General features: G+C 45.7%; 2 protein-coding genes across 2 annotated transcripts; both read right to left on the bottom strand.

The window, feature by feature from the left end:
- Window positions 1-408: 408 nt before the first annotated feature.
- Window positions 409-2,331, bottom strand: LOC128846093 (olfactory receptor 11A1-like). Its single transcript, XM_054045167.1, has 2 exons — window positions 2,270-2,331; window positions 409-1,396 (listed from the first exon to the last, which is right to left on the bottom strand). The coding sequence occupies exons 1-2, from the start codon at window positions 2,329-2,331 to the stop codon at window positions 409-411; spliced, it is 1,050 nt and encodes a 349-aa protein (XP_053901142.1).
- A 3,803-nt stretch (window positions 2,332-6,134) lies between these two features.
- Window positions 6,135-8,432, bottom strand: LOC128846092 (olfactory receptor 11A1-like). The gene is made up of 3 exons (XM_054045166.1): window positions 8,425-8,432; window positions 6,584-7,515; window positions 6,135-6,268 (listed from the first exon to the last, which is right to left on the bottom strand). The coding sequence occupies exons 1-3, from the start codon at window positions 8,430-8,432 to the stop codon at window positions 6,135-6,137; spliced, it is 1,074 nt and encodes a 357-aa protein (XP_053901141.1).
- Window positions 8,433-19,099: the final 10,667 nt, after the last annotated feature.

The following is a 19,099-nucleotide window of genomic DNA, read 5'->3' as shown; positions in this document are numbered from 1 at the left end:
ATGCTATTTCCATCTCGAGCATGTATTTATAGATGTTTCATTTTGTTATGTGTTTATATTTAATGTCAAAATAATAAAATTAAGGTTTAAAGAAGGGCTCACTCATTCACACCATGGCTACCCACTATTCTCATTCTTCCTATTTCTCATTGCAATGGGAGAACCACTGGCTGCTAGGGTTAGAGAGACTGAGATAACATAGGGAATACAACCAATGCAGCTGTGTCAGTTTACACCTGCTGAGGATCAGCCCAATTTACCTAAATAAATTCAACTGAATAGGAGATGCAAATATAAAAAATGCTGAGTATCTTCTTGCTATAACTCAGGAGAACTGACAAGGAATTGGGACACCTAAATGGGTCCTTTCAGACCAGAACTGATTTATTGCCATATCAATCACCCTCTCTAAATCCTACATTTCTGGAGAGCTCTCCTCAGCGCCTCCTTGACCTCTTTGTTTCTCAGGCTGTAGATGAGGGGATTGATCAGGGGTGTAAAGACTGCGTAAAGGACAGAAAACATTTTGTTGGGAGCTCTGAGTGCACCAGTGTTGGGTAACATGTAGACAATCATTAAGGTCCCATAGAAGATTGTAACCACAATAAGGTGGGAGGAGCAGGTGGAAAAGGCCTTTTGCCTCCCAGTGGTAGAAGGGATTCTTAGGATGGTGGAAATGATATAAACATAAGATGTCAGGGTCAAAAGAAATGGAGGGACAGTGTCTATAGAGGAGAAAATAAGGGTCACCAGGGTAACAAGACTGGTGTTGCTGCAGGAGAGTTTAATAACTGGGGTGAGATCACAAAAAAAATGATCAATTTCATTAGGGCCGCAGAATTCTAATTGCGACACCAAAGATATTACTATAGTACTAAATATGAATGAACTTATCCAAGATCCGGCTGCTAGCTGGATACAGAACCTGCCATTCATACGGGTGACATAGTGCAGCGGTTTACATATTGCTAAGTAGCGATCAAAAGACATCACAGCTAGGAGATAACACTCAGTGGTCAGTAGCAGAGCAAAGCAGTAAAACTGTGTGATGCATTGGCTGACAGAAATGGTATTGACTCCTTTCAGAAGACTGGATAGCACCCTGGGCAGGATGGTAGAGGTGTAGCAGGTCTCCAAGCAGGACAAATTCCCCAGGAAGAAGTACATGGGGGTGTGAAGGTGCTGATCAGCCACAACTAGCACCACAATGAAGATGTTCGCAGTCATGGTGACTATGTAGATCACTAGAAAGAGCAGGAAGAAAAGAATGTGCAGTTCAGGGAGGTTTCTGAATCCCAGCAGGATGAATTCGGTGATAGACGTTTGATTTTCCCTTTCTCCTGTCTCCATGAGGTATACGTCGGTTTCTTCTTTCTCCTCTCTCCATGTGACATATCTAGTGATGGAGAAAAAGAAATAATTCATTAGGGCTGATGCTGTACAATGAATCTGGGTGGATTTCTGTCCCTTTGATTCTATAATAATTCACACTATCAACTGGGTTTATATTCTCTAACAATAAAAAAACAATTTTAAAAAATCCCCCCAAACCTGTGTCACATTCAAACTTTGCACAGAGTTTTGTAACAGAGAATTCCCCCTGTTCCCCCCCGCCTGCCCAATAAAGCAACAACACAGTTAACTGATCACTTTCTGCCCTTGTCCACAGACTTTTAGTTTTTTCATGTATGGATTAATAGATTTTAATGCCCAAAAAGGGCTATTAGAACCTGTATAACACACGCCATTGTTTCCTCCGGTTTCCCGGACATTGAACTCAATAACCTGTGTTTGGCTAATGAAGATCTTCTAGAAAAGCATCCAGGGCCAGATCTTTAAGGCTATTTAGCCACTTAGTAGGAATTTAAAAGAACCTAGACTCCCAAGGAGTAGAAGCTTCAATGGGTGTTTGCCATCTCTATGCCTTTAAAAATCGGACCCTCCATCTTGACTGGACGGCATCAAGAGACAGGGAATCCACCACTGAACTTTGTAGTTTGTCCCACAGGATAATCACCCTCACTTTTAAAAGTGTGTGTTTATTTCTCATTTAGATTGGTCAGGCTTTAACTTCCAGCTATTGGTTTTTGTCCTTCCTTTGTCAAGCTCCCTTTAGTACTTGCTCCTTTCTCTCTATTCCCTGTAATCAAGTCAGCTCTCAGTCTTGTTTTTTATAAGCTAAAGAGTTGGGCTCTTAAAATGCGAACCCCAGAACTGGATGCAGTATTCCATTGCCTGTCTCACCAGTGCTGTAGAGAGAGGTGATTACACTTTCGTGCTTGTTATTCCTCTGTTTATCCATCCAAGGATCACATCCACTCTCTTCGCCATGGCATCGTAGGGGGAGCTTATTCTGAGTTGCTCCTCCACCTATGACTCCTAAACTTATTTGATGGGGGATAGGGTCATACGGACAGACGTTCTAGGACATGAATGTGATTGTATCCAGCTAGAGCCTGAAATGAGGGCGGGATACTGATCAGCAGCACAGAAGACAAGAGACAGTATAGAGGTTCCTGCCCAATGCACAAAGGAAGCCTCCCAATCAGGCACACATTCAGACTCTTCTCACTCTTATTGCCCTAGTGACCGACCAAGGAACACAAAACCCTCTTATTATCAGTCATGAATTGTGAACTATTAGTTATTGATCAACCATTCAAGGTTACTGATTAATTCCTGGCTATATGGGTTCGTGGTGATCCCATTGGATAGGTCCTTCAAGGAGCTGTAAAAACATACAGCCAACTATTAGCTCTCAGCAGTTGCTTGACTGTCATGAGTCTGTAGGGGTGGAACTGCAGACCAGCTCTGTGTAGCAAAAAGAGCTGCAGTAAATTAGTACACCGGGCCACTCTCTCTGTTCAGTAATATCAAGAGCTCTAAAGGGATATAGCGGGGGGAAGAAAGGAAAGTGTACCCTTGTAAGGTTCTTAGATAACCCCATTACAGAAGCACGCCTCATAATACCTCTTGAGGTACAGCAATGCTGTTATCCACATTTTATGGATGGAGAGCTGAGGCAGAGAGCAAAAGAGCCAGATTTTTAAAGATATTTTGTGCCTAGTGTAATTTTCAAAAGCAGTTAGTGCCTAGCTCCCAATTCACTAAGCACCTAAATACCTTTAAAAATCAAGCCCAGAGTGACTTGGTCAGTACTCCACATTGATGCTGTGGCAGAGCAGAAAAGAGAAGTCAGGTCTCCCAAACATCACCATAGTGCCCCAACCATTGGACTATCCTTGCTCTTGAGTGCAAGGTTGGAGCAGCAAATGACAGGCAAAGTTTGTTATGCAGGTGTCGCTGCTTCCCAAGCTGTCAGGAATGCCAAGCCCCATTCAGTTCATTTCTAATGTGCACCCCTTTCGTGTGTGGTGCTCAGCACCTCACAAGAAATGATGAGGGGCTTCAATTCCCATTGTAATCCATGGAGAAGATTCTCAACAGGAGACATGTGGCATCTCCCAGGACTGGGCAGGGAAAGTGAACCTTAAGAAAATGATGCCCTGCCAGGCAGAAAGAGAGAGAGACAGACAGAAAGAAAGGAAAAGAAGGATATATAGATAGAGGGATGTGTAAGGATAAGGGTTGGTAGAGCGAGGTTACAGAGACAGATACTTATTTAAAGGTTAGATAGATCTGTAAAGAACTCAACAGAGAGATGAACCCATAAATAAGTAGATAGATAGAGGGATGAGTAATTGGATAGATAGATAGATAGATAGATAGATAGATAGATAGATAGATAGATAGATAGATAGATAGATAGATAGATAGATAAGGGGCTTAACACATAGATCTTCTTTGTGTTTCATCCATTTCTCTAGCAGTATCATGATGAGATAGATGCTTAAGTCCTTATTCAGGCAAAGCTGTCAGGAAGTGAGGACCCTGTCTAATAGGAGTGTTCTTCTAAGTGAGGTAAAGTCTGAGGAAGAGTTTGAGGGTTTGCCCTGAGGCTGGTAACACTCACCTTTAATCCTCAGCATGAAGGAGTGACTTCTCCATTGATGGTGACTGGGTTTGGTCTCACAGTCAGACTTGTTCTCTGCTCGGGAGACACTTATATGTTGCTGGGAGGCAGGAAGTCTCTCTCTCCTGTAGTCCAGCATGATTGTTTGCCTCACTCAAGCCCTTATATGACTCCCGCTCTGAATCCTTGCAGGGTTTATCAGGTACAGCAGCCGCCCCTTGGCCCTTCCTGCTTCTGGGATCTCCCTTGGGCCCTGCTGCCAGTTATCTTTTACAATTATCTTTATAGGGGAATTAACACTGTGTTGTTGGTTAAAACAGTGTAACACCAAAGCTGATGCCACAAGTATTTGAATTCCAGAGGAAATCTCCCCTTTTCCCCCATGTGCTGTGTCTGTCCCAAGAGCCCCTGAGACTGGGAAATAAATTTCCATGTCTTTAGTAATAAATTATGGCCATCCATAGATCTCAAAGCACTTTGTACCGCATGGCAGTAACTTTATCCCCATTATACAGATCTGGAAACTGAGGCACGGGAAAAGGAAGTGATTCCCAAAGGGTTGTGAAACAGGGCATTGGCATTGCTGGGTGTAGCTTCCAGGCTTCCTCAAGCCTTCCACAGTCAAAGTATCACCATGGCTGCTGGACCACACAGACTGAGAGCTTTTGTCTATTAACGTTCAAAGATTTCTGTATGTGTGAGAAGGATTTGTATTGCTGCCCAGCCCTGTAGCATCTGAGCAAATTCAACGTAAGATCGACATAATAGCAAAATCTCTTCTTCATTTAATGCAGACTCTGGCTCATTCCTCTTTTTGGGGTGGGGTGGGGACGAAGCCCTCTGCTTTGGGGTGGAGTTTTTGGTATTGATTTTTTCGATTATATTCATTCTCTTTTTCTGGGTGGAGATTTGGTTGGGGTTTGGGGAGTACAAGGCGGAGTCATTTTATATTGTTAAATTCAATAGAATCATAGAATATTAGTGTTGGAAACGACCTCAGGAGGTCATCTAGTCCAACCCCATGCTCAAAGCAGGAACTACCCCAACTAAATCATCCCAGCCAGGGCTTTGTCAAGCCGGGCCTTAAAAACCTCAAAGAATGGAGATTCCACCACCTCCCTAGGTAATGTCCTGGTCAGCCCTGCAGCAATCACCAAAAGCACAAGGGATGTTATAATTGACTATGGTGACTCCTTAAGGACTCAGATAGAGACGGGATCCCCATTGCGCCTCGTCCTGCACACACACAGGGAGATAAACTCCCTGCCCCACAACATTTCCGATTGAAATAGACAAAAGGGGAGTTGGGAAACGAGAGACCGATGGCTTGGCTGAAACCCCACCTGAGATCACAATAAATATCAGAAAACAGGTGTTCTGATTTCTAGTCCAGCGCCTTACTTGCTGGAGCACAGTGTAAGACATGAGGGGTCACATAAACTCTCCATAGCTCAAGCATTAGAGCACTGGGCTTGTAAGCCAAGGGTATCTCGACAATTTGGGATATTTTGCAAAGACTAATGGAGAATCCAAGAAATACAGACAACAGGCTGCCACAAATGTAATAGGCTTCTGACAAGGTCAAAAGATTTAGGAATATTATTTAAAATACATTGGGGGGAAAGTGAGAAGGGGAAAAGAACCCAATCTAGTATATAATAACTGAATACATAACTGTTTTTTACTGGGCTGGTTGGTCACTTGTTAGCTGGTTTGATTTTCTGCAGGAAAAGTGGATTCTGAAGAGATTACACATAGTGAATGTGTAGTTTGAACCAGAACCCATTTAAATCCAGCATTTTTCAGACTGAGGGTTTTCAGTTTTTTGGGGAAAAAAACTGTTTTATTTTAATTTTCTATTAGCAATATATATTATATATATGCTTGAGGGGATTAAAGATGATGGATATATATATCATCCATGACTTCTTCTAAACAGACCCCTGCCTTTGTTTAACGTGAGACTTTCAGAACATTTTCATAAGATTAGAAGAATTAATGGGGAAATCTAATAAATCCAGAATAGAACATTCTTATGATTATATCTCAAACCACCTTACAAGTATTCAGAAAATGTTTGAAGAATGATTTTAAAAGACTCAAGAGGAAAACAGAAAAAAACCCCACATTTTATTGCCACTTAATACTGAATAGTTCCCGGTCATGCCAACTGGTAATTTTTTAGTTCATTTGTTTTGTTGTGGGAAAGGTTGTGATGCACACAGGAAGAGTAGCCTGATGCAGAGCCCTGGAAGGTCAATGGGAACCTTTCCCTTGATTTCAGTGGGAATTGGACTTGTTCCTCAAATCTTCTTTGAAAACTCTGAAACTCAGCTGAGGGTTAATGTAAACAAATCCATAAAGATAGAGGCAGCATAGGAAAAGTAGGAACCAAATCCCAATGCAACTGAACAGCTGTTCCCTGGCATGCAGGAGGTGCTGGGAGAGTGGGGAAGGAGTTGATAAGTGGGGCCCGCAGACCCCCTGGGGTACCCTTAGGGTCCATGGATCCCAGTTTGAGAAAGACTGACTTAGATGGTTCCTTTCTGACTAGTGAAATGATTTATTCCCATTTCAATCAATTTCTCTGAATTCATAGGAATACCCTACATTTCTTCAGAGCTCTCCTCAGGGCTTCCTTGACCTCTTTGTTTCTCAGGCTGTATATAAGGGGATTGATCAGGGGTGTCAAGACTGTGTAGAAGAATGAAAACACTTTATTTGGGGCTCTCAGGGCCCCGGTGTTTGGTAACCTGTAGACAGTTATTAGGGTCCCATAGAAAACTGTAACCACGATAAGATGGGAGGAGCAGGTGGAAAAGGCCTTTTGTTTCCCAGTGGTGGAAGGGATTCTCAGGATGGTGGAGATGATATAAACATAAGATGCCAGGGTCAAAAGAAATGGAAGAACGATGTTTATGGAAGAGAAGATGAGGGTCGCCAGGGTAACCAGACAAGTGTCACTGCAGGAGAGATTAGTAACTGGTGTGAGATCACAAAAGAAATGATCAATTTCATTGGGGCCACAGAAGGCTAATTGTGACATAAAGGATATTAATATGGATAGAACGATGAGTGAACTTAACCAAGATCCAGCTGCTAGCTGCATACAGAACCTGATATTCATAAGTGTTGCATAGCGCAGGGGTTTACATATCGCTAAGTACCGATCATAAGACATGACAGCTAACATATAACATTCAGCAGTTGCTAGGAAACCAAACCAATAAAACTGAACCATGCAGCCCATAACAGAAATGGTTCTGTCCCCAGTCAGGAAAGTGGCCAGCATCCTGGGCAGGATGGTGGAGGTGTAGCAGATCTCCAAGCAGGACAAATTCCCCAGGAAGAAGTACATGGGAGTGTGAAGGTGCTGATCAGCCACAACTAGCGTTACAATTAGCATGTTCGCAGCCATGGTGATTATGTAGATCCCTAGAAACAGCAAGAAGAACAGAATTTGCAGTCCAGGGAGATTCCCAAATCCCAGCAGGATGAATTCTCTGATAGACGTTTGATTTTCCCCTTCTGCTTTCTCCATTCTCCATGTGCTGCAACTAGTGATTGAGAAAAAGTACCGATTTGTTAAGGAGTTTGCTGTACAATGCTGTGGTTTCCCTCTATCTGATTAATTACAAATTCAGTGTGCCAATGAAGATCAGGGTTTATATTCCCTCCCAACTGAGGAACGGCTTCTCACCCAGGTGTAGCACAGAGATAGGGATAGATTTTCCCCACCATCTCAGCCAGAGAGCAGCAACACAGTTAATGTCTCACTTTTCTACACCTGTTCTCAACTTCTTTCATTCATCAATGCATGGAGTTACAGGCCAAAAGGGACCATTAGCTCATCTCATCTGACATCCATTATAATACACACCAAAGAATGTCCCCAGTTAGTCCTGCATTGAGCTCAATTAATTGTGTTTGGCTAAAACATATTTTCAAAAAAAGCAGCCAGAGCCAGCTATTTAAAGGTATTTAGGGGTCTAGTGGGATTTTCAAAGGCATCCAGGCAACTAAAACTCATTGATCTGAATGGGTATTAGGCAGGTAGCTACTTTTGAAAATCCAAGTAGGCACCAAAATACCTTTAAAATTCTGGCCCAGGGTGACTTGCTTAAGGCTATACAGAAAGGCAGTGATAGAGCAGAGAATAGAACCCAAGTCTAGTCTAGAAACCAAATGACAAGCTAGTGCCTTAAGCATTGGGCTACCCTTCCTCTTGAAAGCTAACACGGAGCATTAAATGGCCAGAGAAAGTTTGTCCCACTGGTGCCACTACTTAATCTGTAAGGATTTCCAGTCGCCATGCATTTCAAATGTAGAGCCCTTTCCTGTGTGGTGCTCAGACCCTCCCAGGAAATGCTGAGGGCCCTCTGCTCCCTCTGAAATTCATGCAGAAGACACGCAATAGAAGAGACATAGCATCTCACAAGTCTGGGGTGGGCAGGTGCATAGGAAACTGCAGTACAAGAAGGGCTGTGTAGTCAGCCGAGAAACTGAGGAGAAAGGTGGAGAAAAGTCTCTGAGAAAGTGAAATGGATAGGGAGACAGACAGATAGGGGGATGTGTAAGGTGATTGATGGATAGACAGAGGAGTTTTTATGGGAACAGTCAGAAGTTTAAGGAGATAGGTAGATAGATGTGTAAAGGACTCAACAGAGATTTATAGATGTCTAAGTAAAAAGATAGAGGGATGTGAAAGGGGTTTGGTAGAGGGAGAGATAAAAAGACAGAGAGAGACTGTAGAAGAGGCTTGATATAGGGATAGATTTACGGGCTTAGAAGGGTGCCTAAATGGCTTGTTAGAGAGAGAGAGCTAGGTGAGGGGTGGTAGATAGATCTCCTTTGTCTTTCATCAACTTCTCTAGCAATAAATCATTATCACATTCTAAAGTCCTTACTCAGGCAAAGCTCCAGTGAGTGAAGACACTGACCAAGAGGGGTGCCCTCTGAGGAAGAGATAAAAGATTTGCCCTGTGACTGGTCTCAATCACCTTTAATCCTCAGCATGAAGCAGCGACCTCTCCATCGACGGTGACCAGGTCTGGTCTCACAGTCAGTCTTGTCCTCTTGGTTCTTGGACAGAGAGCTGCATGTTGCTGTTGGGATGGGTCTCTCTCCTGCTGCTCAGCTTGCCAGTCTGCATGACACAAATCCTTAATGTCTCCTGCTCTGGATTCTTGCATCCTTTATTGGTGAAAGCAGCCTCCCCTGGCTACCTCTGCTGCTGGGAGCTCCTTTGGGCCTCCTGCTGGTGATCACTTAGAATTATCTTCATAGGGAAAATATTAACACTGTGCTGTTTTGTTAGAACAGTGTAACACCAAAGCTGATGCCTCTGGCATTCTCACCCCAAAGGAAATTTTCCTTTTCCCCCATGTGCTCTGTGTGTGTCAAGAACTCAGGAGAATGGGGAATAAGATTCCATACCTTTAATAGTAAAATCTAGTTCTAACAGGCCGTTTTCCATTCATGGATCTCAAAGCACACTACACAGTATGGCAGTATATTTATTCCAATTGACTGATGAGGAAACTGAGGCACAGAGAATGGACATGATTTCCAAAGAGTCATGAAACAGCCACTGGCATAGCCGGAAATAGCCCCCAGGCTTCCTCCACCAATATGTCAGCCCCGTCTGCTTTGCCGCACAGATTGAGAGCTTTGTCTATTATCATTCAAAGATTTCAGTGTGTATCTGAGGGATTTGTATTGCTGCCCATCACTGTAGTATCTGGGTAACTTCAACATCAAATCAATAAGCATAGCAAAGTCCCTTGTAGATTTAATGGAGTCTCTGTCTTGTGTTACTTTTTGGTGTGAAAACAAAACCCTCTTCTTTGGATTGAAATTTTTCAGTTTTGATGTTTTAGATTGTATTCATTCCTTTTTCCCTGAGTTGGTATTTGGTTGTGGGTTTGGGGATAGAAGGGGGAGTGATTTTATATTGCCCCAGCAGAAATCACCAGAAGCACAAGGGCTGTGATTATTTGATGCTGGTGACTCCTTAAGGACTCAAATAGAGATGGGGGGCCCCATTGTGCAGAGTGCTACACACACAGAGAGGAAGTGTCTGGCCCTGTCCCAAAAACTTGCACTTGACATAGACAAAGGGGAGTGAGAAGGGACAGATACAATGGTTTGTCCAAGACCCCACTTCAGGCCAGAGCAGCAAACAGAATCCAGATCTCTTGGTTCACTGTCCAGTGCCTTACCCAATGGAGCACTGTGTAAGATTCAAGACATTTAAAAAGGCTTCAGAACTCAGGCATTGGAGTCCAGCACTCGTAAATCCCAGGTTATGTGTGCTAATCTCACTGAAGTTTCTTGCCTTTTTTTTAGAAGGCCTTGTGCCCTCACCGGGGGTTGAAATGCCCAAGGCTGTGGTTGGGGGAGTGAAAGATGTGAAGGTAATTAAACAGTGGAAAAATTTACCAAGGGTCATGATGGATTCTCTATCGCTGGAAATTTTAAAATCAAGATTGGATGTTTTTCTAAAAGACATGCGCTAGGAATTCTTTGAGGGACTACATCTACACTACAAACTTTGGTCAATGCAAGTTACTGCGGCATAAATCCTTTATAGATACTATGTTGCTTGTGTTGGTGCATGCTTGGCTCCTTGCATACACCCCAGGATTGCTTGTGTCAATCCACAATGCGGTACACCATGAGTAGGTATCCTGGTGTTCAACTCACCATCATCCAGCTCACTGTCTTTTGGGAAGTTTTGGCAATGCATTATGGGGCAGAAATGAGTCAAGCAGGGGTGACTGGGAGCAACAGTCGACTTCCCACCATGCAATTTCTCCATTCTGTAATGCCCTCCATATCCCATCATTTTCACACCTTTCTTAAAAATACAACAATCCTGCACAACCCTTCTCTCTCTCTGACATCTCTGACAGAAGCGCAGAGACTGCACAGCTCTGCACTGTTGTCATGACTGTTGCAAACAGATGATGCACGTGTGACGGGTTGGATCACAGAAAGCCCTTTGGGACTGCCACCTGATGTCCTTAGACTACCTGTGAACCTGTTTTCCCTGCCACCTTGGGACTTCAGTGCCCTGCCTGGTTTGAGCCAGACACACTAGCCTGCTACAAACACAGACCCAGGTCTGAACTACGTCCCCCAAAAGCTGCAGGGTTAACCGAAAACAGCTTAAGAAGTGCTCCTGTCTCCAGCACTCAGATACCCAACTCCCAATGGGGTCCAAACCCCAAAAAATCTATTTTACCCTGTATAAAGCTTATACCAGGTAATCTCATAAATTGTTCACCCTCTATAACACTGATAGAGAGAAATGCACAGCTGTTTACCATCCCCCCTCCCCCCAGGTATGAATACATACTCTGGGTTAATTAATAACTAAAAAGTGATTTTATTAAATACAAAAAGTAGGATTTCAGTGGTTCCAAGTGTAAGCAGAGTCAGAATGAGCTCTATCCTGACATCTGGTGGTGAGCTGTGGAAAAGGACTTCGGGGGCTGATCTCGTTTGCATGGACACACCCACCCTGCCTAGCATGATGGGACTGTTTGCCCAAATGGTCACTTTGGCTGCTGTGGGATCCCCAGTCTCTTTGTTATTGGGGCAGGAGTAATAAAGTGGTGTTATCCTGGTTATGTGAATCAAGACAGTAGAACTGTACTTGGCATTTTATGATGGAGGGACTCACCTTCAACTAAGTAACACTCGCTGGGCAAGGGACATGGGTTCCAAAGTCCAGGGAATTGAGAGAGAGGGCAGGGCAGGGCAGGGCAGGGCAGGGCACGGCACGGCACGGCACGGCACGGCACGGCACGGCACGGCACGGCACGGCACTGCACTGTGGGACCCTTCTGAGGGTCCTAAGCACTACTTGACTACTTCTCTTCTTCTTCTTCCTCCTCCTCCTTTTCACAGTGTAATAACAGAGCTAGTTTTGACTCCGTTAGGAGTCTTATTACATACTGCAGAACTGAAATCACTGACACCTTGCTCTAAGCATTAGATCTATTCTAGGCTAGTGGTTCTGAGTGCACCAGCACTGAGGCTCTCCTCACCCTCAGAGATATTGCAAGATATTTCTTTTACAGACTAGTCTCCTTCTAGTCTGGGTCCAGTAATTGCTCACACCCCTCTGGTTACTGTCCTTTGTTCCAGTTTCTTTCAGGTATTCTTTGGGGGTGGAGAGGCTACCTCTTGAGATAGCTGAAGACAAAATGGAGAGGTCTCCCAGAGCTTTATATAGTTTCTCTACTGTGGGTGGAAATGCCTCCCTCCCCCTGTGTAGAATCCCCTCTACAAGATGGAGTTTTGGAGTCACCTGGGCAAGTCACATGTCCATGCATGACTTAGTTCTCTACAGGAAAGCTCAGATGTGGATTCGCATATATCAAAGTCTATTGTCACCTTAAGTATTTCTTGATTGGGCACTTACTGAGAATAGTCTTTTCTCAAGAAGCTGACCAAATGCTTCACTGAGGCTACTTAAAATCAAACATGTACACAGCCAATATTCATAACTTTGAATACAAAAATGATACATGCAAAACAAATGGGATGAATATATTCAGTAAGTCATAGCCTTTGCAGAGATATGTTACATGGCATATGTAGCATCAAACATATTCCAGTTATGTCATATATACATTCATAAGCATATTTCTATAAAGCATTATAGAAGCAGGGAAATGTAACAATTTCATGGAGGACAGATTGCTGTGGGACATAGTGCAAATCAATTTAACATTGTTGGTAGCATTCGCAGAGCAGTGGTAGATCATAGAATCATAAAATCATGGAATATCAGGGTTGGAAGGGACCTCAGGAGGTCATCTAGTCCAACGTCCTGCTCAAAGCAGGACCAATCCCCAACTAAATCCTCCCAGCCAGATGGTGGAGTGCAGCTTCTGGACCCAAGAAACGAGCACTGACTGGTGGGAACTGTAGCATTTTATCTCAAGTGAATTTAGTTAATTACATTAATTTAGTATTAAGTAATTTTGTATTATATTACCATGGTTCTGTCTCTGTTGGCTACAGTTTCAAGCTCAGATTGAAAGGTAACTCTGTCATTTGTCTCAGATCTAGTCTCCAAGAAAACACAAAAAGCAAGGAAAGTAACACAAGCCATTCACAAGAAAAATGTCTAGTCTGCCTTATCCATTTTATTAAAGTTACCAGCACGGTTATGATTATCTAAGCATATAAAATTCCTAAAAATACCCATGCATACATCATGCTCACGTCCTCCTAGAAAATCTTAGGGTCTGAGGGGTTCCTCAATAATTGATCATCAATAGAGAGATGGTTCCTGATGGAGTTTTCCTGAAGTTAACTCATTTTTCCCATTCAGGGCACCATCTTTTATAACGTGATTCTGACAGGGCCGGTGCAACCATTTAGGCGACCTAGGTGGTCACCTAGTGCGCTAGGATTTGGGGGGCACCATTTTCTTTGGCAGCGACCGCGGCAGCTGGATTTTTGGCCTCCCAGGTTGCCGCCAGCATTTAGGCGGAGGGAGCTGGGGCAGTGGAGTGCGGGGAGGGCCGCCTGAAGCAAGGAGGGGGCGGCACGCAGGGGAACTCTCCGCCCCAGCTCACCCCTGCCCCGCCTCCTCCCCGAACACCCCCCCGTGGCAGCTTCCCCCCTACACCCTGAGGCGCCCCCACAGAGGCACCCCCACATGGCGGCAGCTCCCCACCCCCCACCCTGAGGCACCCCACCCGCCACAGCTCACCACTGCCCTGCCTCCTCCCTGAGCACGCCATCACTACTTCACTTCTCCTGCCTCCCAGGATTGCGGCGCCTAAGCTGATTGGCGTGCTCGGGGAGGAGGCGAGGGAGGGGTGAGCTGGGGCGGGGGGTGTGCCTCAGGGTGGGGAGCTGCCGCGCGGGGGTGCCTCAGGGCAGAGGCGGGGAGCTGCTGCGGTTGGGGGGATGCCTCAGGGCGGAGGAGGGGAGCTGCCACGGGGGGGTACGCCTCAGGGTGGGGGCTCGGGGATGGGGGGGCGCAAGGTGGAAGTTTCGCCTAGGGCGCGAAACATCCTTCCACCGGCCCTGGATTCTGACTAGAGATAATATACTGCGCATGTGCATGCAAGAATCAACCCTCTTTTTTCTTATCTGTATTGTGTCCCCCAAGAATATTAGGCTATTCTGTTTTTCACAAGAGGTTTAAAGTCCCTTTTATTCTCATTAGCATTTATGCACAGCATGTGCCCTGAGGTTAGGGCATGTGTTAGAAAAATGTGACTATCTGGTATCTTATAATCAAAAATGAATCTTGCAGTTAATTTTTCGCAATACCACTCATTGGCACATCTTTTCCCATAACCTTATGACATCAGGATATACTTTGGTCACTTACTTATGTCAAGTATTTCTTAAACGTAAGGCCTAGTATAGCTAAGCTAAAATCTTGCAGGCCTCAGCCTGTAGGCCTTGCATTTCAGCCATACTCACTTAGATACCTAATGCATACTTCTCCCTTCTGACTACTGATCAATCTTATCCTTCTATAATCCTACAATTTAAATCTATTCAATGTACAATGATTACATATGACATGACAAGTTAGTTAATCATCACATCACACAATAAATGAATGATCAAATGAAGCAATTGCCTACAGATTGCTTCATAATGCAGGTTAGAGGTGACAAGCAGTAGCTGCAAAACTTACAGAAGCAGAAGGCCACATTCCGGATCTGTGCTGAGCTCGCCCCAGCCCTCAGCCACCAGAATGAATGCTGCATTGGCAATTGAGAGGCAACTGGATTGTTTCCGGACAGTGGGAAATCATTTTGGAGTTGGAAAATACACAGTGGGGGTCATTGTTATGCAAGTGTGCAGGGCCACAAATCATCTCCTGCTACACACGAGTGTGACTCTCAGTAATGTGCAAGACATAGAGAATGGATTTGCAGCAATGGGGTTCCCAAACTGCAGTGGGGCAATAGATGGCATACGTATCCCTGTTTTGGCACCAGCCTACCTTGCCACATAGTATAACAACAGAAAGGGCTACTTGTCTATGGTCGTGCAAGCATTGGTGGATCACCGGGGATGCTCCAATGACATCAGTGTTGGCTAGTCAGGGAAGGTGCATGACACTTGTATCTTTAAGAGCACAGGACTGTTCAGAAAGTTGCAAGCAGGGACTTTTTTTCCCCAACCAGCAGATTACCACTGTCAAGGTTGAAATGACAGTAATGATCCGGGGATCGAGTCTGCCCCTTGCTCCCCTGGCTCATTAAGCTGTCCAGTTGCCACTTCGACAGCACCAAGGAAAAATTCAACTACCAGCTCAGCAGGTGCAGAATGACCTTTGAAGGGCTTTTGGTAGATTGAAGAGGCAACGCCACTGTTTGCTCACAAGATTGAACCACTGTGAGAAAAATATCCCAATGGTTATAGCTGCTTGCTGTGTCCTGCATAAGATCTGTGAGGCAAAGCGGGGTGAGGGGGATGCCACAGGGGTGGCGGGCAGATGTGGAGTGGTGGTCTGCTTAGTTTGAACAGCCAGACACATGGGCAATTAGAAGAGCACAGTGCAGAGCTATGAGGAGGAGGAAGGCCTTGAAAGAGCATTTTAACAAGGAGCCACAGTGACACATTGTGGAAGTGGCACAGGCCGAGGGACTTACTGGCCACCGCTTCCAGCAGCCCCCATTGCCCTGCAGCCAGAGGGAGCCGCGATCGGCCGGACCTGCGGACGTCTGAAATAAATTAAAGGAACAGAACGTAACATGGGGAAAGAACATCCTTGTCCATTTTGGCTTCATATACAGCAGCCATGGCTCTCACAGATCAGTGTATGTGAAGCTGTGGGTGTCCTTACTGTCTTCCTGGGTAAAGCGGTAGGGATATGAATGCGGCTTCTGCTGCCATATGTAAATGTTGAGCTGGGATGTAGGGAGGTTTGCAATGGAATTCTCCGTTGACTGCAAGGGAGGCCAGACCATGACTGTTGAATCTGTAGGTCCACAAGAATCTGCAGCATCTGTATTTGCTGCTGGATAAGCCCCATTATGTCTTGGGGCATCTCCCTCTGCTTTTCCTGCTTGGACTCCTGTGCCTTGTAGCCCACAGAGCTAGCTTAGCCTTTTTATTTTATGTAGCAGTAATGCAAGGAACCTACAGGTCTCTCTCCTGTAAGACATTGGCTTAGGCAACTTAGCATAAGTAAAGTAGGCCTACGACCCTTAGCATGTATCAAATGGCCTGACTGTTACACTAGATTTTGGGGAACTGGGAATAGCTTGCTCAAGAGAGGGAATTGGTACATAACGATATCAGGCAACGACAGGACCACTGAACTGATACTGGGCTTAGATATTTTAGGATAGAATCATTGGCTGATGTTTACCCGCAAACTTGGTTTAGCATAGGTGACGTATATGATAATGAACTAAAAGGCATGAATAAAGGTACCCCAAAATGATGAGGGTGGGGAAGTTAGATATGGACATGGGAGGTGGGGCATCTGAATGAATAGTCATGATAGTATCCAGGCCCTCTAACAGGTCAAGCCGCTATGTAGCAGGGGCTAGCTTTTCCATCACTGACTCTTCATGGTTATCATCTACCACCAATCTCTGGCACTGGGCATCTGGACAATCGGACTCATTTGTCTTGCCAGGGACAGTGCTGACCCTGTGTCTCTTTCCACCAGGTCCCCAAGGAAGGGTGTGAGTATATATTGAGCAAGGGATGACACCAAAGATATTCCTCATACTATATTACTGCTTTTTGTTTATGTGGTTTGGAGCTTTCTTGTCTTTACTAACGGTGTTAATAAAAATGGCTAAGACATTGCTATGCTCTCAGTGCAAATGTCTTTGCTGTACATCCCAGAGTTCCCCATACGCTAATGAACTTCTTAACAATTAGCAACCAATACAATTATAAACTGTTAACAGGGCCGGATTAACGCAGGGGCTCTAGGGGCTGCACCCCAGGGCCTCGGGCTAATGGGGGCCCTGCAACAGGCCCGCTGACGGGGGGGTAAAGAGGACAAATGCCCAAAGGCCTTAGTCCCAAGGGCAGTGCAGTGAGACTAAGGTGGTTTTCTGCCCGCCCTCACTCCACACCACTCCCGGAATCAGCCAGGGCATCCCCGTGGCCCCTGGGTGGGGTATGTTTCCACAAGCTGCGGGCAGCAGCATGCCGTGGAGGCCCCCCTGCTCCCCCAGGAACCACTTCCAGAGGGGTGTGCCAGTCACTTTCAGAAGCCGCCTGAGTTAAGGGCCAACCCCCTGACCCCCTCCTGCACCTCCACTCCCTACCCCCACCTAAAGCCCACACACCATCCCGCATCCAAACTCCTTCCCATAGACCGCATCCCCTTGGACAGGGGCCCCACAAAATCCCAGGGTCCCCAGGTGAGTTAATCTGTCCCTGACAGTTAAAGAATCAGGCTACATCCATTCTCCTGTCAGTTTCTTTCCCTTCTCCAGGCCGTCTGCAATGTTCACCCTCCAGGCCCTCTGTAGGCGGGCCGATGCAGCCTTGGCTTGCAGGATCTCGCTGAATATGTCATCCTGAGTCCTCTTCTTTCTCCTCCTTACCTGGCCCAAGTGTTCTGAGACATCCCTAGTGACACTTCTGCTTCACAGTGACCATGCACAGCCCCACTCACCAATCCCAGCCATGAGTGAGTACAGCCCACTGGGGGTGAGAAGGGTATGGAGATGTAGTGGTAATTGTTTGGTTGCATGAAACTATGTGTACAGGGCAAGGGCACTGAATACTGGCATCATTTTCAACAGTTGGCGGTGATTTTAGCTTATGGTAAAAAAGGCTCAGAGAGCACAGCTGCTGCTGGCATGCTGAAGCTACCCAGGGCTGTATGCTGCTAGCCTATTAACGCAATGGCACCTGCTGAAGTTATCGCCAACTGGGGTGGGAAAGTGTCCTAGTGGTGAGGAAGAAATGAGGCTGCCATCCCTAGAAACCTTCAGGAGAGGGTTGCAGAGTACCTCCATGAACGTTGCCTTGAGATCTCTCAAGAGGGTTCAAGGGACATCCCCGTGTACATAAACAAACATATCCACATGGTCTGCCTTGATCTAACTCCATAGGTAAATAAGAAGCAGATAACAACTCTACCTTCCTTGGATGTACTGCTACTTCTTCTAGTCCAAGTAAATTCATAAAAAGTCTAAAGCTATGTCCTGCTAAGTGCGGGGCAGGGGCATCATTGATACATGATTGTTATAGGAAATCCATTCACACACTTACAGATGCGCCAACTTCGCCAGTTCCTGGGGGTGTGCTCGACCCCTGCTCCACCCCAGGTCTTGCCCCCACTCCACCCCTTCCCACAAATCCCCACCCCACCCCTGCCTCTTCCCACTCGCATCCCATTCCACCCCCTCCCTTCTCTCTTCCTGCCCCTGCTCGTCCCCTTTCCTCCCTGCCCCAATGCCACCTGACTGTTGCTAAACAATGGGCAGGAGGCACTGGGAGGGAGGGTGAGGAGCTGATCAGCAGGGCCCACCAGCAGGTGGGAGGGAAGGGGAGGGGAGGAGATGATCCAGGGGGCTGATGGTGGGTGCTGAGCACCCACTATTTTTTTCTGTGGGTGCTCCAGCCCCATAAGACACCAGAATTGTTGTCCATGCACACTTACTCAAGATGCTTTCATCTGTACTGCCAGGACTGACTGGACTGTGGTGGGGTTTCAAACATGTCCTGGCTCACAGCATAGCTGGATCCCCTGTTCACATGTCACCCCCTCATCCACCTCCTCTTCCTCCTTGCTTTTTATGGCAGTGCCCTGTGACTCTGGCTCCTCTGAGGTATCCACGGTGGTGTGTGGGGTAGTGATGGGGTTTTCCCCAAGTATCTCAGTGGCTTAGTGTTGGATTGACTGTTGGCCTCCCTGGTCTTCTTGTATGCCTGGCACAGTTCTTTCTTTCAATATAAGGAAGAGTTGCAGATATTAGCTGGCTTATGTTGGTGACGTACAGATATTGGCTTCTGTCACAAGAATTCCAAACAGTTTGTAAACTTTGTGTCATCTCAGCAATCTGGGATCATTTCCAAAGACTAAAACTGCTAATGGAGAATCCAAGAAAGGAAGAACACATGATACCACAAATGGAATAGGCTGGTGACAATGTTAAA

This window comes from Malaclemys terrapin, chromosome 12, assembly GCF_027887155.1.
Source record: "Malaclemys terrapin pileata isolate rMalTer1 chromosome 12, rMalTer1.hap1, whole genome shotgun sequence".
Lineage (NCBI taxonomy): Eukaryota > Metazoa > Chordata > Testudines > Emydidae > Malaclemys > Malaclemys terrapin.
Note: the sequence above shows the minus strand (reverse complement) of the source record. Positions and strands in the feature narration are given on the sequence as shown.